Source organism: Lagopus muta, chromosome 16 (genome assembly GCF_023343835.1).
Source record: "Lagopus muta isolate bLagMut1 chromosome 16, bLagMut1 primary, whole genome shotgun sequence".
Lineage (NCBI taxonomy): Eukaryota > Metazoa > Chordata > Aves > Galliformes > Phasianidae > Lagopus > Lagopus muta.
Genome location: NC_064448.1, coordinates 13,827,770 through 13,847,262, shown reverse-complemented (window position 1 = coordinate 13,847,262; position 19,493 = coordinate 13,827,770). Strand labels below are relative to the sequence as shown.

At 48.9% G+C, this 19,493-nt stretch overlaps 2 protein-coding genes across 9 annotated transcripts in view; one reads left to right on the top strand and one right to left on the bottom strand.

Annotated features, from left to right (window-relative positions):
• RALGAPB (Ral GTPase activating protein non-catalytic subunit beta) overlaps positions 1 to 13,501 on the bottom strand; it is a 64,592-nt gene extending 51,091 nt beyond the window's left edge. For 2 of the 4 annotated variants that reach the window (XM_048963083.1, XM_048963084.1), the window contains exons 1-5: positions 13,326 to 13,501; positions 7,770 to 7,982; positions 6,853 to 7,055; positions 1,875 to 2,038; positions 503 to 689 (exon numbers count right to left, since the gene is read on the bottom strand). In XM_048963083.1, coding sequence (XP_048819040.1) covers positions 503 to 689; positions 1,875 to 2,038; positions 6,853 to 7,055; positions 7,770 to 7,952 — 737 coding nt within the window. In that variant the 5' untranslated portion in view covers positions 7,953 to 7,982; positions 13,326 to 13,501. The remainder of the gene's footprint in view (positions 1 to 502; positions 690 to 1,874; positions 2,039 to 6,852; positions 7,056 to 7,769; positions 7,983 to 13,325) is intronic. The other 2 variants (XM_048963085.1, XM_048963086.1) reach the window with 1 other exon arrangement.
• Positions 13,349 to 17,550, top strand: LOC125701287 (translation initiation factor IF-2-like). 5 transcript variants are annotated; one of them, XR_007380195.1, is made up of 2 exons: positions 13,349 to 14,813; positions 14,966 to 17,550. XR_007380195.1 is itself a non-coding variant. In XM_048963099.1 (2 exons), exons 1-2 carry the CDS (start codon positions 13,349 to 13,351, stop codon positions 14,975 to 14,977), a joined length of 690 nt encoding a protein of 229 aa, XP_048819056.1. In that variant the 3' UTR covers positions 14,978 to 17,550. The 5 variants fall into 5 exon arrangements, 2 of the variants coding, with proteins under 2 accessions (XP_048819056.1, XP_048819054.1); XR_007380197.1 differs by having other exon boundaries at positions 13,349 to 15,036; positions 16,044 to 17,550; XR_007380196.1 differs by having other exon boundaries at positions 13,349 to 15,036; positions 15,855 to 17,550.
• Positions 17,551 to 19,493: the final 1,943 nt, after the last annotated feature.

The following is a 19,493-nucleotide window of genomic DNA, read 5'->3' as shown; positions in this document are numbered from 1 at the left end:
AACCTAAATCTTCCCTCCTTCAACTTAAAACCATTTCCCCTAGTCCTGCTGTTGTCAGCCCTTTTGAAGAGTTTACTCCCCTCCTGGGTGTAGGTTCCCTTCAGGTATTGATAGGCTGCAATGAGGTCACCCCGCAGCCTTCTCTTCTCCAGGCTGAACAAGCCCAACTCCCTCAGCCTGTCCTCATATGGGAGGTGCTCCAGCCCCCTGATCATCTTAGTCGCCCTCCTCTGGACCCTTTCCAAAATCTCAATGTCTTTCTTGTACTGAGGGATTATGCAGTAACAGGGACAAATCCATTTAGACAATTCACTTGCAGAATGAAAATACGTATATGCCCAAACCATAAGAGCCAAGAGCATTTGTAAAATCTCTTATTAAGCACTTTGTTTTGCTCATTCACTCTGGGATCACTGTGCATTCCAGAAACACGAAACTCCAGAGAAATCAAGCTGTGATTGTAGCAGCAGGTGTCTATCCCTTTGTGCACAACTTCTCCTACCTGGAGGTAAGAGCACAGATGACCTTGCTCCACTGCTCCACTACTGCAGGGTGATGCCGCCAGTTGGCCACCATCTCTTTGGCAGTTTTCCAGTAAGGTGGTGTTGGAAAGCACCGTGTGCAGGCCAGTAACCACACCTCAAACAGCACGCCAATAAGCTTCTCAGCCAGATTTTCAGCAATGCCACCTTATAGCAGAAATGAAGCATACTTTTAGTGAGTGCTCAATCTAAATAACTTCAGACATCTCCTCAAGGATTATTTTGATACTAAAGGACTCTCACAGCCCTCACAGAATCACAGAATGGTCAGGGTTGGAAGGGACCTCAAGGATCATGAAGCTCCAACCCCCTGCCACATGCAGGGCCGCCAACCTCCCCATTTAATACCAGACCAGGCTGCCCAGGGCCCCATCCAACCTGGCCTTGAACACCTCCAGGGATGGACGGGGCATCCACAGCCTCTCTGGGCAGCTGTTCCAGCACCTCACCACTCTCTCTGTAAAGAATTTCCCCCTGACATCCAACCTCAATCTTCCCTCCCTCAACTTAAAACCATTTCCCCTTGTCCTGCAGTTATCCACCCTTTCCAAGAGTTGATTCCCCTCCTGTTTGCAGGCTCCCTTTAGGTACTGAAGGCTGCAAAGAGGTCACTCTGCAGCTTTCTTTTCTCCAGGCTGAACAAGCCCAGCTCCCTCAGCCTGTGTTCATAGGGGAGCTGCTCCAGTCCCCTGATTATCTTCTTGGCTCTCCTCTGGACCCTCTCCACAATTGCATCTCACATATTAGATTTCAGTTTAAGCAACAACTGTAAAGATTCCCAACCTTTTCATCATATTTTTCATCATTTAAGGTAATTCCCCATTGCTTCATACAGAACTTTTTACAAGCCCAAAGGTAACAGAGAAAACCCAGCCACGTGCTCATGTCACTAACAGATACTGGGAATTCAGCTACTGACCTTAGGCTGTCTTCTTCTGCACACAGAATATTTGATGTCTTATTCATTTTAAGTAAGGTATAAACTGATAACATTATTTTTCTGTAGGCAGGCCAAACTGGAAGGCACGTATGGCTTCCAGTGAAACTAACAGGGAACAATGTTATCTACACCCTTCACTACGAACTCTTTGTGTACTGAGTCCACTGTTCTGCAAAAACATATTTTGGAAAACTGACTCAGCTCTGAAGCACTCAATCTTCTCTGGCAGTGCTTTATTTTGGAGTAGTGCAGCAGAATTAGGAGTGAGCTATTGCACTCTGGTGGCTACTACAAGCTTTTAACACGTTTCCCCAAATTCCCACAGCAGTTCAACATCCAGCAGAGCCAAAGCATTTTCTAGTAATTGGATCAAATGAAAGTCTAACACAAACCTTGCACAGTTGGAGCTGCTAGAAGAGTATCATTAATCTGAAGAAGAAATAACAACAAAACCTCCCACGTTTCTCTTGCCATAATTGTTGATTCACGAGCCAGTTTCTGGACTGCTTTCAAAACTTGCAAGCACAGCCTAATCTGACTAGATCCTGGGTCTGGCCTGCAAGAGAAGGAAAACATTACTTGAGTCTCCAAAGAGGAAATGGAATACACCATAGAGCAGCGTGTTCAGTAATCAGAACTTTGAGCAATTATAAGAGGAAACATCAGTATGACTGAACCAGAGCCAAGAACATGAACTAATTTGCATGTATGCATCACAGCTGTGCCTCTGAGCATCCTAACTCTATCTTAACAAGTACAAGGTGTACCGTAATGCTTTTCTTTACATGAACTCACAGATACAGAGTGAACATTTTAACCAGAGAAAGTATAATCTCTTACAACAAGAAAATATTCACTAGGACAAACAATGCGAATGCTAAGACACCTTTCACTGTTTGATATTTAAGTGAGAAGAAAGTGTTGAATTTAGAAGAAAACATGTTAAAACTTCTTCCTTGTTCACCTCTTGCTTCCAAATGCACACCCAACTCTTGCCTTGAATTTCTGGCATTTAGGAAAAAGAAAATCTAGAAGAAAGTCATTAAATAGGGAAACTAGGCTAAAAGAAGAAGGGATAAGGAAGGAAGAAAGGGAAGAAGTTGGCAGTATGAAGTTTTTCCCTACTTAAAGAACCAGTTACACACTGCCTCTGCTGAGTCATACAGCACAAGGTGTTGCATGCGCAGCAGGCTCTCTTCAGTCAGTTTGTGCATGGCAGAATAGGGACAGAACAGTTACATGAAGTGCTCTGGAGAGTATCTGAGGACACTGGTAAACACATCCAAGCAAGCCCAAAAACTTAAAGAGTGAAAGAATGAAGAATGAAAGAGCTTACTGATTTAAGTGTGCGATATATGTGAGCCATTTTTTGACTTGCAAGCTTAAATTTCAAGTTGTAAGCTTAGGTCATCCTACCAGTTGCTAATAAAGAGAATCACAAAGATATGACCATCCACCAACCCACTAGGCAGCACTGCTAGAGCCCAAGCACTGCCAGCGCAATGTAAACCACGAGTCGCTCACACAGCGAGCTCTCAAGAACGTGCAGATCCACTAGACAAGGATCTGCTATTTTCAGGGAACAGCAGCTCAAATTGAGATCACGTACCGATAGATGCTTTTTAAAAGGATCACCAGCTCTTATCTGTGCAGTATAAATATACTGTATGCCAGTACTGGAAGTAAGATTACAAAGAGACAATGCCTAGAGCAAAACTGTGAAGCAGTCACAGTTCAGAACGCCAAGGGGCTGTTCTGTGCTGCTGCTCCTAACAGATCATCTCGGTAAAGCAACAAAGCTGGGGACAAGCAAGCCTCTGTTATGGCACTGCTTTCCCCCCCCGTGCAACAAAGCAAACTTTTTAAGCAAAGAATACCCTTATTTTGTCATTCATTATGTTTCAATGCCTGTCTCAAGAATTGATTCCCTAAGATTTTAATGAATTAATATTAAGGGATGTACAAATAGGAGCTCCTGGTGACTAATGGGAAATTTCTGAACAGAAGTGGGAAAGGCAGCTCTGCAGCTTTCACCCCTTTATCAGTTCTTTTTTTCCCCACAAAGTCAATTGAATGGCAAACTTCAGCTGCAACATTCTGCAGGCTTATTTCCAGAGATTTCTCCAGGACCCGTCCTTATGGTTCCCACACCTACACTCAGCAAGAATTGCTCCCAAAATTTTATACATAAATTAGAAGTTATCAGAAAGGCCTGTTATGCTTGGCCAGTTGCACATCCTGTGGCCTCTCAAAAGATTCCAGACACCTGAGAGCAGACCCCAGGGCCACGTCTACAACCCTATATTCCACAGGGCAGGGAAAAGAGAGCTTTCATAATATCTTTCCATGGCTCAAGCAAACTGAAATCTTACCTAAGAGTAATAACTACCTCAGTTAAGTTGTGTGCTACGCTCCCTGAGCATCACAGCATTGCTAGAGATGGACAGCCAGGGGGGGCCTTGAGGAGTGCTCAACTACATCATGAAAAGAAGTCCTCCAGTCAGCAGGGCAGACAGGTCAGTGCTGCAGGGAAAGATGCACTTGTTCCTTAGTGTCTGACAGACAGAAGAAAAGGAGTTGGACTTGCTCTTCTTCCAGTGTTTTTATTTTGTCAGCACCACACTATTTCATGAACATACAGAACATGTAAACAGCTGCTTCAGCTGGACGTTCAAACTAAAATGGTTTATGATACACATCTGCTTTGTATCTGGTGAGTACATATCACTGATACACCACAACTCTGAACCACCACCTCTAAGGCAGCCAAGCATCCGCTGCACTGTCAGGACACCAGGCCAAGGAAGGAAGCTGTCGTAATCCCAAACCTCTACACGACATAGGTTTGCAATTAGAGCTTCGTGTTTTCTGCTACTTTGGAGACTTACAGGAGATAGTTCAATATATTACCAATGTAAATCAGTATATTGTAGCATAGGTTGCTACAAGAGCTCCTGGGTAAGTGTGTACAAGTGCTTATCAGCACCAGGCACCTGCAGCAGCTTGGTACCAGAAGTAGACTCTTCTCCCTCTACACAGACATGCAAGAAAATGAGTCCTTCCTTTCTCTCAAAAAATTTGCACACAGTATAATTCTGTATTTAATGTTTGTTACATCATGTTTTTGCATTGCTCAACTGAAGGAAATGCTTTAAGATCTTCTTCCTGAAAAGGCACCAGGTACAACAGAAAAAAAACCAAGAAAACCAAACACCAAGCACAGCCTTTCAGATACATGTTAAGAGCTCGGGAAAGAAAAATAAGAGAGATCTTATGCTTTGTGGTGTGCACACAGGTTTACAGTCATGATTTCTCTGCTCAGCCTGTATCTAGACGTCAGTTGTTTCATTCAGCAGACATCACACATAGTCTGCCATCCTGCATCAATCTCAATATATGAAGTTAGAGCAGAAGCACAGAACAGCAGTAGTGTCAGCAGCACACAGGAAACAAAACTGACTGTTAACAGGACCTCTATCACATGGCAAAGGAACACAGGAAAAAGCTGCTTATCAAACAGAAGAGTGCATTCTCCACTGGGCCAAAGAAATAAGCGTTTCTGGACTGAGCAAATTCCATTCTGCACCTATTAAAGACCTGCACCAGCTCTAGCAGGACAGACATCCCTCAGGAAGGCTTCTTTAACAACTGCCACATTTCCCAGCACCCAGTGCTTTTGACACAGTAAACATGTCAACACAGCACATGAAGGTGCTCAGCAGTCAAAGGACCTTCTACCTCAATTCTGTGTGCCACTGCAATGCTGTTTTAGACCGGTATGTATTATGGCATTGTAAAAATAATCACTGTGTTTAGTTAAAATGATCTGGTGCTTAGAGTGAGAGCACAGGTCCCAGAACCTGCATCAATTGCTTTCAGAAGAAAAAGATACTGATGAATAAGGATTCTAAGATTAAATATCTCCTCTGTTTGAGAGCTGCTTATTGAGAAACAATGACTAAAGATCCCAGATAAAGGAATCAGCAGTGTAACAAAGCCCTCCCCCCAAAAAAAGATAATGTCTCCAAGAGAGTGAACAACTCAAAGATACTGAAGACATCTGAAAATTATCTTATTAACTGCAAAATATTTGAAACTTGTGCATAAGTGCATTCAGGGTCATGGCTTGAAACTGGAAAGATAGCAGTTCTTTGTTCTTCTTGGACTCAGGTTCACAGCAGGTTACTACACACTGAGTTCTGGTTTTATTCTTATGGAGTCCCATGACAAAGCCCAGCTAAGGCATCAGCCAGCTCTAGGCTAGATGCCAGCAGCCCAGGAAGGGAGTGACTGTGTTTCTTCACCTTCCTTGGGTAGTCACCAAGAAATGACCAGTAGAGACAGCTTTCTGTGGAAACCTGGTCTGAAGCATCCTTTCTTTAAATTTCTTCCCTCCACTGGTTCCCTGACTGTCCTTTAAAGGGAATTAAAACATCTTCCACTGTGCATTTAGAGGAATTAAAACTCCAATTAAGTCGCAGAATTTGAAACAATCAAACAGGAACGACCTCTTCATTTGAGCTTGTATGAATTCCTCTTCAAAGCCCTTTATCAGTATAACCTTCAGATGAAGTTAGTAACCCAAGCAGGGTTTTGAAGGCCACTCACAGTGATGCAGCATTCTGCAAAGTAGGTTGTTCAGCAGAGGTCTGGAGGTACCAGACCTGAAGTAATTTCAGGAGCTAGTACCTAGGTACTGTTTCACAGGGAACTACTAAGACAGCTTTTTCTTTATTCAGCCTGTATTCTGCACCATCAGGCCCATTTGTCATAAACTACACATGAAATCTAACGTTGAGAGCACTCAAGGCAACACAACTTTTTGTCTAAGAGGTAGGAGCATGCGTATGAACATCACTGTCCAATGATGTTCAGGGTAACGTCAGGCTGACAGATAGCAAGCACTTCTGTAGGGCTCCTTGAAAATGATCAGTGAAACACGATCAATATGATTATGTTCATTTAACAGGCAGCAAATTCTGGCAAACTTGCAGGGAGCAGCTTGTGTCTACTCTTCTGTTGTGATGGAAGAAGCTGTAAGTCAACACAGCATGGGATGGCCACCACATGCTTTTACTTACCTCATTTGTACACATTATTAGCAGACAGTCACATGATTTAGTTTTTTTTTTTTTTTTTAATCTCCCCCCAGTCATGTAATAATAATGGTTCTGAAGTGATTAGTTTCCTAAACACAGAAGCAACAAGGCATGGATGGAGTGACATCCCTGTAACTTCGCTACAATAACAGCCTCACTTAAACAAGAGCCTGCATGGCTCATCAGGTCCTTCTGACACACTGCCTGCCGACCACGGCTCTGGATGCCTGTGGATCTCTCCCACCCTAAACACCACTACCCTGACACTCACCTTGGTACAAAGAGATTTTGGAGATGTTTGAGAATGCTTTGAACATAAAGGTTTGGTTCCTTAATAACTGGTAAAGGAATCGAGTCCTTAGGTAACACAAGAGCCATAATCCAGTCTGTATACACATCGACACAGTACTTCACGGTGTCGCCATCCAGGGGCAGGGTCAGCCCATAACAAACCACCTCCATCGTCCATTTTACCTAGGAGTAAAGTGAAGGTAATAACAGTGAATTTTAGAGAGTAAAGGATGATTAACGCACACTAGCTCTAATGTAAAGAGAATTTCTTTTACCACACAACTGCATTGATCTGATGGACACACAAATTAGAATCACAGAATCATTAAAGCTGTAAATAGTCTTTAAGATCACCAAGTCCAACTGGCAACCTATCCCTACCGTGCTCAAGTTAATGACTCTGTGTTCTCATGCAGCCTTGTGATTTCAAAAAGAATCTCTTCAGTCTAAATCATAGAAAGAATTCCTCAGAACACACAAAGAGCTGGACAACCATAAACTGATGTAGTAGAAGACTTGCAGATTCTAGCAAATAAACGCTCATATAATACCAACACTTACAGTCACACACTTGCTACAGCAAATACAAAGGCTGCTCTACAAAGGCTTTAAAGTGTTAACCAACTCAAGCCTTTGAGTTTCCCAACCCCTTCAGCCTGCACTTTGGGTATAATAACTCAGATAAGCACCAAACACCACGCATCGCTTCCTTCTAGGCCATGAAGCACACAGTTGTCACAAACTGGCTGTACAAACATCACACAGATTGCTAACCTAAAAACACGGCACATTTACAAAACCCCGGCTTATCAAAGTGATTTTCTACAGCCTTTAAAAGAGACCCTTAGCACAAAGAGAACTATGGTCGTGGCGATGGAGGTCACAGGAATCACTTACCTCTTTGTCTGTTTTCAGCAAACTCTCGCTCCCAACCGACGATGTGATGAGAGCCTGCCCCAGGGGGCGCACCACCGCATTCGCCACTTCTCTGCCCACGCTCTCAGGATAGCTGTGAAGCACACTGGTGTTACCCTGATCATTTTGAATGACAAGATGCAAGGATCTCCACTCTGAGTACATAGTGCCTCTATGCTACAAACCAAATAACACCTGGAGGGGCAAGAAAGAAGAGACAATCAGTAGAAGCATCTATGAAATTAACAGAACTGAACTTTTTGCCATTGTAAATTCAGTATATAAGCATCTACACCATACCTTTGAAATCCTGTAAGTGAATCAAACAGCTCTTGTTTAACCTTAATGTCTTTTAATTAAAAATAATATTTCGTAATAATTAAAATATTTATGATATATTTATGATATTCAATAAAATAAAAATTCCAAATACTAAAGGAATCAAAAGTTATCCTGGGATTCAAAAACTCTCCTAATGGGAATTCTGCATACTGACTCCTCCTCCTTTTAGGTTCAGTTAGGAACTTACAGCCTGTTTGTGACACTACAAGCCTCAGGAGAAGCAGCTCATGACTTCAGCTGGTGCAGTCCATGCTGTCAAGACGCTTTCTTACAAAATGTTCATAGCTAAACAGAGAACTGCTCCAGAAATATTCAAAATTAAGGCAAGCAACAGCTGTGTTCACACCTTATGCCCTTTTTCAGTTCAACAGTAGTTAAAAATACATACCAGGAAACCGACAGAAATTCTCACTCATAAGGAACATCAAATCCAGCCTCTTCCTACACTCCCAGTATTTTTCCTGCAGCACCCAAAACTGCTGGCTGAGAAATGTGACTAACTGATGAACAGAAGCGTGCTGACCTGAACTGACAGAAGGACTGACTGAGCCCTCACGGAGTGCTCACTTAAACCACAGATGGCCTCACAGTTGCGACACAACCCCACGTGTGCTCCTGTACCTGGCACACTCACGTACGCACCGGCGAGTTTCAAACCCTGCTGAAGTCAGTGCACACAGCCTCACCTGGCAGCACCTGGCAGCTCAGCCAGCACAGATGTCTTGATCCAGCCAGCAGCCGTCCCAGCAGACAGGACCTGATCTGATGGAGGATAGATGAAGACCTGTGCCTCACAGAGGAGCCGGGAGAACACGCATCTGGGAAGGGTGCAAGGAGCATTCCCTGTGGCGGCAGCACCCTGCAAACCTGCTCTGAGCAGCACAGGTGCACAGCAGCACGAGCCTCAGACCAGCACCACCTCCCTCCTTCCACTATCAGTTATTTGAGCCAGCGACCACGTGAACAGCACAGCACAAGGCAGGCAGGGCTGGCACCGAGGAAAAGCAGGAGGGCATGCAGCAGCCACAGCACAGATCTGCTCACACTGCCACAAACAGCGCTGCAGGGATGGCTCACCAACAGCTGCTGGGCATTGCAGGAACTACTTAGTTACATAGGGCATGTTTTCAGTGCCTCCCTTCAGTATTCCTTGGCAAGAAACCAAACAAGCCAGGCCTGGAAATGCACCTAGTTAGGAACAAGCCGCCATTTAAACAGGTCTGCCTATTTAGCTGATCACCTGAATGCTGATTTACACCTAAAACTCTACGTAAAAAGCTTGATGACTCCTTTATGAGGAGGCAGCACATCTTAGTTTCCTGAACTACGTCCTTCCTGGTTTGAGGCAGCAGCCACGCATGCTTTCCTGATAGTAAATAACCACAGCAGGCACAGCTGGCAGAAGTGCATCCTGTGTTCATTAGGAATGTTCTCCTCTGAGGGCAATGGGGGGAGATGCCTGTACATAACCTGCTGCCAGGGCACAGAAGTCACAGCGACAGGAGAGCAGGAAGCAAACAGGACCCACAGACCCATCCACAGCCATTGTCCTTGGTAACAATGGCAGTTCCCAGCTGAGTTCTTAGGCCATCTCACTGCTGCTGTGCCATCCCTTTCTGCAGGCCCTACACACAGTGCCAGCCCTCCCACAGGCACTGCAGAGCCCATTGCAGCAGCAGTGTCCACCACTTGAGAACGGAGCGCTGGATCAAACCAAGCACGTCAGCACGCACTGGCACGCTGCTATCAGCTCAGTGAGCCCATCAGCATGCCGACAGCTGCCAGCACGGGCTGCCCAGAAGCACGGGGAAATTGTGGGTAGCCCAGAGGCCGTAAAGCTCCTACATGGAAGAAAATCAGAGAACAAGGGATTCCAAATACTGAAGCATTTCAGGACTCCTTGTCATACCAGCACGCAGCAATGCAAGAAGTTCCCACCTGCTCCCAGCCCTGCCAAGGCAAAGTGAGCAGCTCCATGGGGTGATGCTTCCCAAGCTCAGAGATGGGGTGTCTCTCACATACTTGGGATGCAGCACAGCACGTGTGAGAGGCTCAGCAGCAGCACAGGGGAGCCAAAGCCTCTGGTGCTGCACACAGCTGGCAGACCTAATTGCTCAGATCTGCATCCTCACGATACCCCAGGCTGCCCTTGGTCTTGCCATAAAGGAAATATTATTAACGTACAATAATGGACCAAGGAACTAATTCCCATGTAAAAAAAACGTTTGGAGGTAGGACTTCCTGTGGTACTGGATTATTTACCCGCTACATTTTGCGACTGGAACATTTTATTTTGTGAAGACTGAAAGTTGCTTTTCACTCAAGACCCTGCTAACTGCCATTTGAAGTGAGAGCTGTTGTTACCTGTCACAGCAGAGCTGTGGCTGTACTCAGCTGCAATTCAACTTCTTGAACCCAGACATAAGCTAACAACACCAGTAAGCCACCCCACAACCACATCTGCTTTCGTGCTGAATCTATGAAAGCAGAACATACTGACAGTGTCACACCTTGCTTAGAAAGCTCAACAAGAAAGGTTCTGAGCACCTCACAGAAGCAGGATGCACCCCTCAGAACAGGCTGCATTTATCCCAAATTACTTCAACACCCCCCAGAACACCAGAAGAACACACAGCTTTGACTCCATACCACCAGTGCACCTCAATCTTCATTTGTTTCTGCAGCATTTCTGCACCTCAGTTTCAAAAACAGCACTCTGGCTCAATAGCTGAGCACCACCTGCATGAAATTTAGGAGAATATCTACACAGACACAGGTTCAAATCTCTGAGGGCTCCTGAGGTTCCAGACTATCTAACTAAGGGGAAAAAGAAAAGTAAATAGAACTATTGAAGTCACCAAGCCATTTTACACACAAGTTTGGAAAGAGAACACATTTATGTTCTGCAGTAAATATAACACCCTGAGATTTCTAAAGGCAGGGGGGTCTGGAAAGAAATTCCCAACACTAGCACTGGTGGAAGAACAGAGAGATGCAAAGCTAAGATACGTACCATCTACTATGGAACCACAGTACCAGTGTTCCTCAGCAAAGTAAATACCACCAACATGTTCCCTCCTGAGCCATTTTAGCTAGGGAATTTTTATAGCTACCACCACATAAAACTGGAAAAGGATGTTTCAGCATTTGAGACCAAAGATCTTCAGCTCACAGACACTCGAGACTTCAGTGAGTATAAGAAAGTCATTAATAAGCTCATGAAATTAAAAAAAGATGGTGATACTTGAGATTTATTTCTAGTCCCTAAAGCCTTCAGAGGAATAGGTGCAGGCAAAATATTTTACCCCCTGGATCAGTAAAGTTAGTGAGAATTACCCAAGCAAACAGGCCCACGTGCTGCAGTTGTTTTGAAGGAACACGTGGGAGCTCAGAGCAGTGGTGGGATTTTTGAAGTGTGCACAGGGAGAAGGTAAGGAGCTGATGTTTGTGTAGGAAGCAGATCTCAGAGCGGGCACAATGAGGGCTGGGAGCAAACTGGGACACTGAGCCCTTCATGCTCAGCAACTTCAGACACAAAATTAAGTGCTCACCTACAAAGCAAAGGGTTTGGAGCTCAAAGACAAGCCTTCCCAAAGTATGAGAGCTTCCTGAGTTTTCATCAGAACCAGGAAGGCAGAGACTGAACTGAAAATTCAGTGGGAACAATAATATTAATACAGAAGAGAGGAAGACCAGCAGCAGAGACACCCAAGGAAGGCCTCTCTGAAAGCAGAGGCAGAGCTTACAGCAAAGCAGCAGCAATATAAAGGAACTACTCTGTAAAGTTCAGGGATATTAATTATAATTCAAAAGTATTTCAAGGAGAACAAGGCAGCCATTTGCCCCACCTTGCCACAACTGCTGCCCCTCTGCCTTCCACTTTTCCGCTGGAGAGTACAGAGGCTGGCTTAGGTCCTGGCAGGGCTGCCTGACTCAGCACCACCCTTGCAAGGCAGAAGAAGTGAGCACTCCTCCAGGCCCCCACCTCCAAAGCCCACCCAGTAGGTGCCCCCGCTCTAAGAACATATCACGTTAAGAGACATCACATAGAGCAGCTTGCAGGCCCTGCTCTGCTTAATATCAGTATTTTGTTAGAGAATAAATGGAGATACATGCCAGGATTACTACTAAACGAAAGATTTCCATTCAAGGCAGGAAGAGATGAGGCAGAAAAGAGCAGGAACTCACAACCCCAGTTCTAGCTCAGGTGACACATTCAGTCACAGAGCTGCTGTGGAAGAGAGGAGCGTCACTGCCCCCCTCGGCCAGGGAAGATGAGTTGGCCCAATTTTATCATCCAGCTGCCGGAGGTCAGTACACAAACCTAAAGGCAGCCCCCATTTAAGCCTCGGGGCAGGAGACTCCACTCTCCACAGCAGACCCCACTCATAGGGTCAGAGCCCCCACCTCAGCCCGGTTCTGAGGACAAGGCCAGACACAGCCATCACAGTGCAAGGGGCCGGGGCCCTCATCACGGAGGAGCAGCCTGGAACTCGGGGCTGTCACACTGAGCATTCGTCAACCCATAAGAAAGCAGAGTCAGAGAACTTTATAAGCGCCGGCTATTTTACTCTGCTTTCAAGCTTCATCACTCAGACATCACCACCGCTTTGCTTCTGGCCGCCGTCCCACCTGTCAGAGCCGGGTGAGAAGGCGACCCTTCGGGCTGCCCAGGCTGCACCCGCACCCCAAACCGCCCAGCTACCGCGGCCGCAGGGCGGAGCGCCCCGCGATGCCGCCGAAGGACGGTTCCGCGCAGCGCCTCACTGTTCGCTCCTCGCACAGCGGAGCGGCTCCCCCCGCCCCGGAGGAGAACGGGCACGGCCTGCAGCGCCGCCACTCCGCACCTGCGCCCGCCCGCAGGGCAGCGGGAGAAAAACGAGGCTAACGGCGGGAGCGGGACGGAGCCCGGCGCCGAGTTCCGCGCAGCTCCGCGGGCGCTGCCGAGCACAACTTCCCTCCGCCCCGCGCGGCTCCCGAACCGCGGCCCCCACCCCGGGTACAGCAGGGCAGGACGGGCCCGGAGCTCTCCGCGGCCCACTCCCATCGGCCGCCCGGCGCTCAGCGCGGCGCCGGCGCCGAGCGCGGCCCCGACGCGCCGCGCGGCGGCCCAGAGCCGGGCGCGCAGCGGCCGCCGCCACAGGGCCCGGCGGAGGGGTGGGGGGGAGGGGAGCGGTCGGGCCCGGACGGCCTTACCTGCGCCGAAGGGCCCGGCGGGCATGTCGGACCGGGCAGGGCAGGGCCGGCCGCTCCGCCCTCAGACCGCCGGCTCCATGGTGCCCGCGGCGGCTGAGGCGACACGGGGAGACGCCGCTCCAAGCCGCCCCGCTCCGCAACCCGCGGCCGCTTCCGGCAGCGCCACAAAGAGCGCGGCGGGCGGCCGGGCCCTACGGAGTTCTGCGCACGCGCGCGCCCGCTCTGTCCTGCAACTCCCCACCCGAGCGCACGGCTCCCGCTGCGGGCAGCGCCAAATAAGTCGCGGGGAAAAGCTGTGCGCGTGCGCGGCTCGCCGCGGCGGTCCCCGTCGCCTCCGCCGTCCTCTTCCTCTTAAAGGGGACGCGCCCGCATCACCCGCCCCGCCCGAGGCCGCCCTCTTTCGGCACCCCATTCCGCGGAACGCCGCCGTCCTTTGCCGCTCCGACAGGCGCTGCGGCCCCCGGGCTCGGGCGGGGTCGCACGAGGGCACGCCGTCACCCCACAAGCAGCCTCCAAGCGCTCGGCCCCTCGATGCGGTCCGCAGGTCACCGCCCGCGTCACCCCGGAGCGGAAAGAGGAGAATTCACCCGCAGCAGCGCCCGGTGAGGCAGCTCTGCTCTCTCCCTTTGCACCACGTGCGCTTTTCCCAATGGACGTTAATGGCCCCGGGCTGCCCGCCGCTGCCGTGCGCTGGCTGCCAGGTCGGTGCAGTTTGCCGTGCGGGGATTTTCTGCCTCGGGATTCGCGCACTTCGCCGTTCTCACGGTACCCCCGTTAGAGCGCCAGCAATGTTAACATCGCTGTCTCTCCCTTCTAGCAAGCTCACGCCACGGATGCAGCAGTCGCTGCGGGGCTGGCTGTCCCGTCACAGGCGCTGCTGTGCTCCCCTGGCAGGCAGGCCCAGCAGCCGCTCTGCTCCGCCCTGCGGGAAGGGGGAGGAGGATGGGAAAGGTGACGGTTAGAAAGTGTGAGGGTTGGTATTACGGCAGATAGATAAGGAAAAAGAGGAAATACATATTTTTCAAAAAGCACAAACCCTCCTCCCCTTGAGAAAACTACTCCAGAAGAGCTCATGGTGCAAAATGCAATTGTATACCACTGCAACTAATGCATAGCAGCAGTTTTTTTCCCCTGGAAAAGCTCCCCACTGCTTCTCTTGCAGAGCACGGCACCGTATGATCTGGAACATCCCAGCTGTCCTGGCTGTGTGCCCTCCCAGCTGTGCACCTACAGCATGCTCTGTAAGCACTTAACTGTGTAAGCACTGCTGAGCTGCAGCTACATCTGTGTGTTTTCAACGCTGTTTTCATCACAAAACCAAGCCACAGCACAGCAGGAAGTACTGTGAGAAAAAATAACACTCCCCAAAACCAGCACGGGCACAGTAAGGCTGCTGCTGGAGCACTGTGCAAGATCTCCATCCCAGCTATCCGTGCTGATGCTGGCCGAGTGACCATCACACATCGAGGGCTCGGTGACCCCAAGCAGGTGCAGGACAAACTTCCCAGTGCAGGACAAGCTTCCCAGTTCATTGCATGGGGACACCTGCAGGCAGCTCTGCTGTGCACCTGGCAATGACACTGCTTTGGCTTTATCTTAGAGTGAAGCAGTGTGTTTTCACTAAACACGTTTTTGTTCAGTTGCAGGAATGATGGATCTAGTTGTGTACTCCTGGGAAAACCCCAGAGGAATACTCAAGACCACAGTGCAGGTAAAGTCCTAGTCTGGCAGAGCCTGAGCAGCATGCCATGTCCTGTCTCAAGGTCTGTGCAATGCTGCATGACTTCTTTCCAATATTTCAAGGAATGTAAGATTATGTTGTTCTTTTTTTCCTCATGTTGTCTCCAGCGTGTTTTGTTTTGTTTTTAATAAACGCCTTGCAGAATCTGAGTCCCTTTCTTAGGGGATCTGTAAGGAGCAGGCACCCCTGTGCTTTACATCTGCTGTTGTTGGCAGGATCCCACTTGCCTTGAAGGCACTGCCAATGCCCTGGTTGGGGCTGTGGGCAGGAGGGAGGTGGGGATGTGATTGTGGCAGCTGGGGACTGTGGGGCTGGAGAGGAGTGAAGGGGCCTCAGGGGACTGCAAACCTGAAAGCCACAGGGGATGATTATGAAAGTGAGATGTTGCTGGTAGGGGCACACAGGGAGCAGACCAGTGGCAAACCAGTGCTTTCCCTATGGGGTGAGTGTAAGTAAGCAAAGGGGAAAGGGCAAAGGAGCACTCCCAGAGCTCTAAAAGTGCTGAAGCCTGGGTTCTGCCTCCAATCCCACCCAGTCTGCCCTGCTTCATTGTTCTTCAGTTTCTTGGTTTGCTCTTGTTTGGCATCTTCAGGATGTCCTGTGTTCTCAAGTGCCCAGCTGCTCTTCAGGGGTGGTCTTTCCCAACCTTGTTGATTCTGATTCTGTGATTTAGAATTAGGACCACTGAAACTGTAGAATTCACAGTTCCTATTAATTACATTCTATGTCAGATTGCAGTCTCAGACTGGCAGAGGTGATCATTTGCTATTGCTGACTCATTATTACAGGTCCTTGAGGACTTCAGGCCAGAACCAATACAAGCTTGTACTTTTACATTTACATTTACATCAATTTCAAGTTTCATTGTAATAAAGAGTGTAATCACAATTGCTTGTTTTTCCCACATATATTATGTTATGGGAAATATAATACTGTGCGTGTAATACTTCATATTGTAAGTTTCTCTATCACAACAGCTCCTTTCCCAACTGACTTCAGCTCATTGGGAATGTCCCAGCAACAAAGCTCGTTGCTTCAAGCAGCTGTTTGTTTCTCAGTGTCTGTGGAACTGCCCCATGGAATTTCTTAGGAGGGTTCTGGCAGGCAAACATCAAAACTATTATTAGCATGACAACTAGCAGAAAAAAAATCTACATCTGTGTGCCTTGTGATACCACTGGGGAGTCGCTGTCATCCCGTGACTTCACAACGGAGTGGATGGATATATATATAGGTGGCTCAGGGTACAGATACCCAGAGTGTTCTGCCCTCTTCTGAGTCCTGCTGGCAGCTCTTGAGACATCAGTGCCTTCCCCGGATGGAACATGAGATATCAAGGCCTTGCCAGCTGTACATGAGACATCAACGCCCTGCAAGTGGATTGCAAGTGACCGAGGATCCTGCTCAAGGAACAGCAGACGTCAGAGCTCCTGCAAGTGGCACACGAAGTGTCCATCACTGTCAGCAACACACGGGGTGCTGAGGCCCAGACACTGCTGATTGCTCTGTGAGAGGCAGCCTCCAGTGAGTCTGTTTTCTGAGCACCTCAATGCTAGCGCAGCTGCAGCTAGGAGTCAGTCAGGAGGAGCTGCCAGGAGGTACAGGTGCAGTTGGTGGAGGGCCCTGAGGAGGAGACATGTCCCATCTGTCTCTGCCCACTGGCAGACATGGCTCGCATAGGCAGGCACACCTTCTGCAGGAGCTGCATCCAGTGCTGGGACACCACCAGGGCCCATTGCTTCCCTCCTGAGCCTCATGACACACACCCCAAAGGACTCCTTGGTCTGCCAGACCTGGGGAAGGATCCAGTGCTGGGAAAGAACATCTCCCCATTGGTCCTTCAGGGTCTCATCCAGGCACAAGGAGCACAGCGTCTCCAGATGCCCCCACCAGTGAGTCTGCGGCCTCTCCTGGCACCAGGAGCCCAATGAGTATCGCAAGGTCCAGCCACCGTGGGACACTGAGGAGGGGAATGGCTGAGCCAGGTCCTGTGGGAGCAGCTGGGTGCCGGAGAGCACACAGCACTGCACTCAGCCCCACTGCTGAGCGGGCAGCCCAACCTCACCTGGGGACAGCGTGGGGATGGAAGGTGCTGGTGGGGAGCAGCTGAGGCTCTGCACAGCTCTTCTTCCTCAGCTCTCACTGAGCATCGCTCATCCCTGGGCTGTGTTAGGAGAAGTGCTGCCAGCAGCTTGAGGTCACTTTTCCATTCCCACCTACTCTGCCCTCGTGAGGCCACAACGTCCAGGTGTGGTTTCCCCGGTAACACAGAGACCCAGACACATTGGAGAGAGCCCAGGGAATGGCCACCACGGTGCCGGGAGGACGGGAGCATCTCTGCTGTTAGGAGGTGGGATGGACAGACGCTGGGATGGTCCTCCAGCCAAAGAGAATATTCCAGGAAATCTTGTCATTGTCAGTAAATTGTGGCATATCCTCAAGTTGGTGGCTGATATTTCCTTTTCAGAGATGAACTAGAAACTCAGCCTGGGATCCTGCTGTAAGAAAAGGACAGCAGCAGGAAAAAGTTTGCTGGTCAAACAGTGGATGGGCTGCACTCGGGGCACTGTGCTGTGCCCGGGGTCTGCTGCACCTGGTGGGAACCTCATCCTGCCCAGCAGCTGCTCCCCCTGCGGGCGGTTCTCCAGAGATGCCTCCAGCCTGAGCTGTTCTGTGAACTTGTGATTGGATTGTGCACAGAAACAGAGCTTTGATTGCAGCTTACAGTTCAGCACAGTCGTTTGTACGGACCACACATTTCGTATATTGCAACCACCAGGTACGCTGGTACTGATATTAATTATGATGATGCCTATTGCAGTTGTAACCTGCAGTGCACTGAAGCACCACCCTGTCACCTCTGTCAGCAGGCAGAGTCCCCCAGGCACTGCCATACATCACCCTGGCCAGGACGGATGGACAGGGCTCAGTCCCAGCCCTGCTGCCTCATGCAGCCCCTGCAACCCCTGCCTTCACACCTGCTGGAGCTCCAGCCCCTCTGCTATGTTGGCGAGGCAGTTAACCCTCTCTGAAATCAAGAAGACTGTCATTGTTTTGGCAGTCTTGTATTATGCTATGGGGGGAAAGGAGGAGGAGCTACAGTGCCCAGGAACCCCGAGACCTGGTGGATCCTGCTGGCCTGGAGGTGGCTGCACCTCTACCAGCTGGGGGGAAGTCGCAATGGATTCCTCATTTTGCTTTCCTTATGCACACCGCTTCTGTTTACCTGAACTGTCCTCATCCAAACCCACATGGTCTCACACTTTGGCCTCCTTGGTTCTCTCTCGCATGGGTTGGTGGGGGTGAGTGAGCAGCTGGGTGCAGCTGAGCCTGCTGGGGTCGGACCGCAGCAGTGACTCAGCACAATTTCACCCTACTTTTCCAAATTTCGATCAGTTCCCTGTTATAGTTTCCATACGTTTGCCTGACAGAGACGTGAAAATCAGCGGTGTGCAGCTCCCCAGATCCCCTCAGAGCTCGGAGCAGAGCTCAGCACAAATTTGCCTTGTTCTATCCCTGTTTTATCAAGGAGCTCTGGGGTTGTGGTTACATAAGCAGGTGTGTGACTCATCTCTTGTTTAGTCTGCAGCCCAGGAGTGAACATGATCTGGTGCTGGCAATTCCTTCTTACGAACAATCTATCTTAGGATTTCTTCTGATTTCAGGTTGAAGTGGGTTTTGTGGCTGACTCATTCCCCATAAAGAGAGCTCTCAGCACCAGAACAACCCTAAGCACTTTTGTAGTAAACACCACAAAGCTGCCTTCCCCAAAGCCTTCCACTTTTTCTCTCAGCATGACCTCCTGTGCACGTGGATAGCAGACAGACGTGGGCTCTCACCTGCCTGTGTCCAGCTGCTCCTCCATTCTGTACGCATTTTGGCAGCCCCTAATTACGCTGCATCTTGCATTTCCTTGGCTGTCTTCTGTCGTCCGCATTTTATCTGCCTAATTATTTTGCACACATTGACACAGTTCTAGTTGTAAGCTCCAATCCAAACTACTCAGCTTCCAGGACCGTGGGTTCAGTTCACTCAATACATCTGTTCTCTGTATTGTGCAGACAGCACATGTATGCATAATACGTAATAACACACAACACAGAAAATGCAACACTAACAAGAAACATATAATGCGTCGTACATACGTAATTTACGCACAATGTTGTATCATTTAAATGCATATAACACGCACATCTATCAGCACAACAGTCACTGTATATGAACATATATGTAAGCCTTTAATTCAGACATCTCAGCCACTTCCTCAGCCTGCTCTTCTGCTTCAAAACAATACCCCCACCGTCCTGTGAAGATTTTCTTCTGTCCCTTAATTGCAACCCGGTGTTGTTGTCCCACCTAGAACTTTTCAGGTAAAGCTATTTTAAAATGACGCCCACCATTTAGGCTCTGACATTTCCCATTACTTC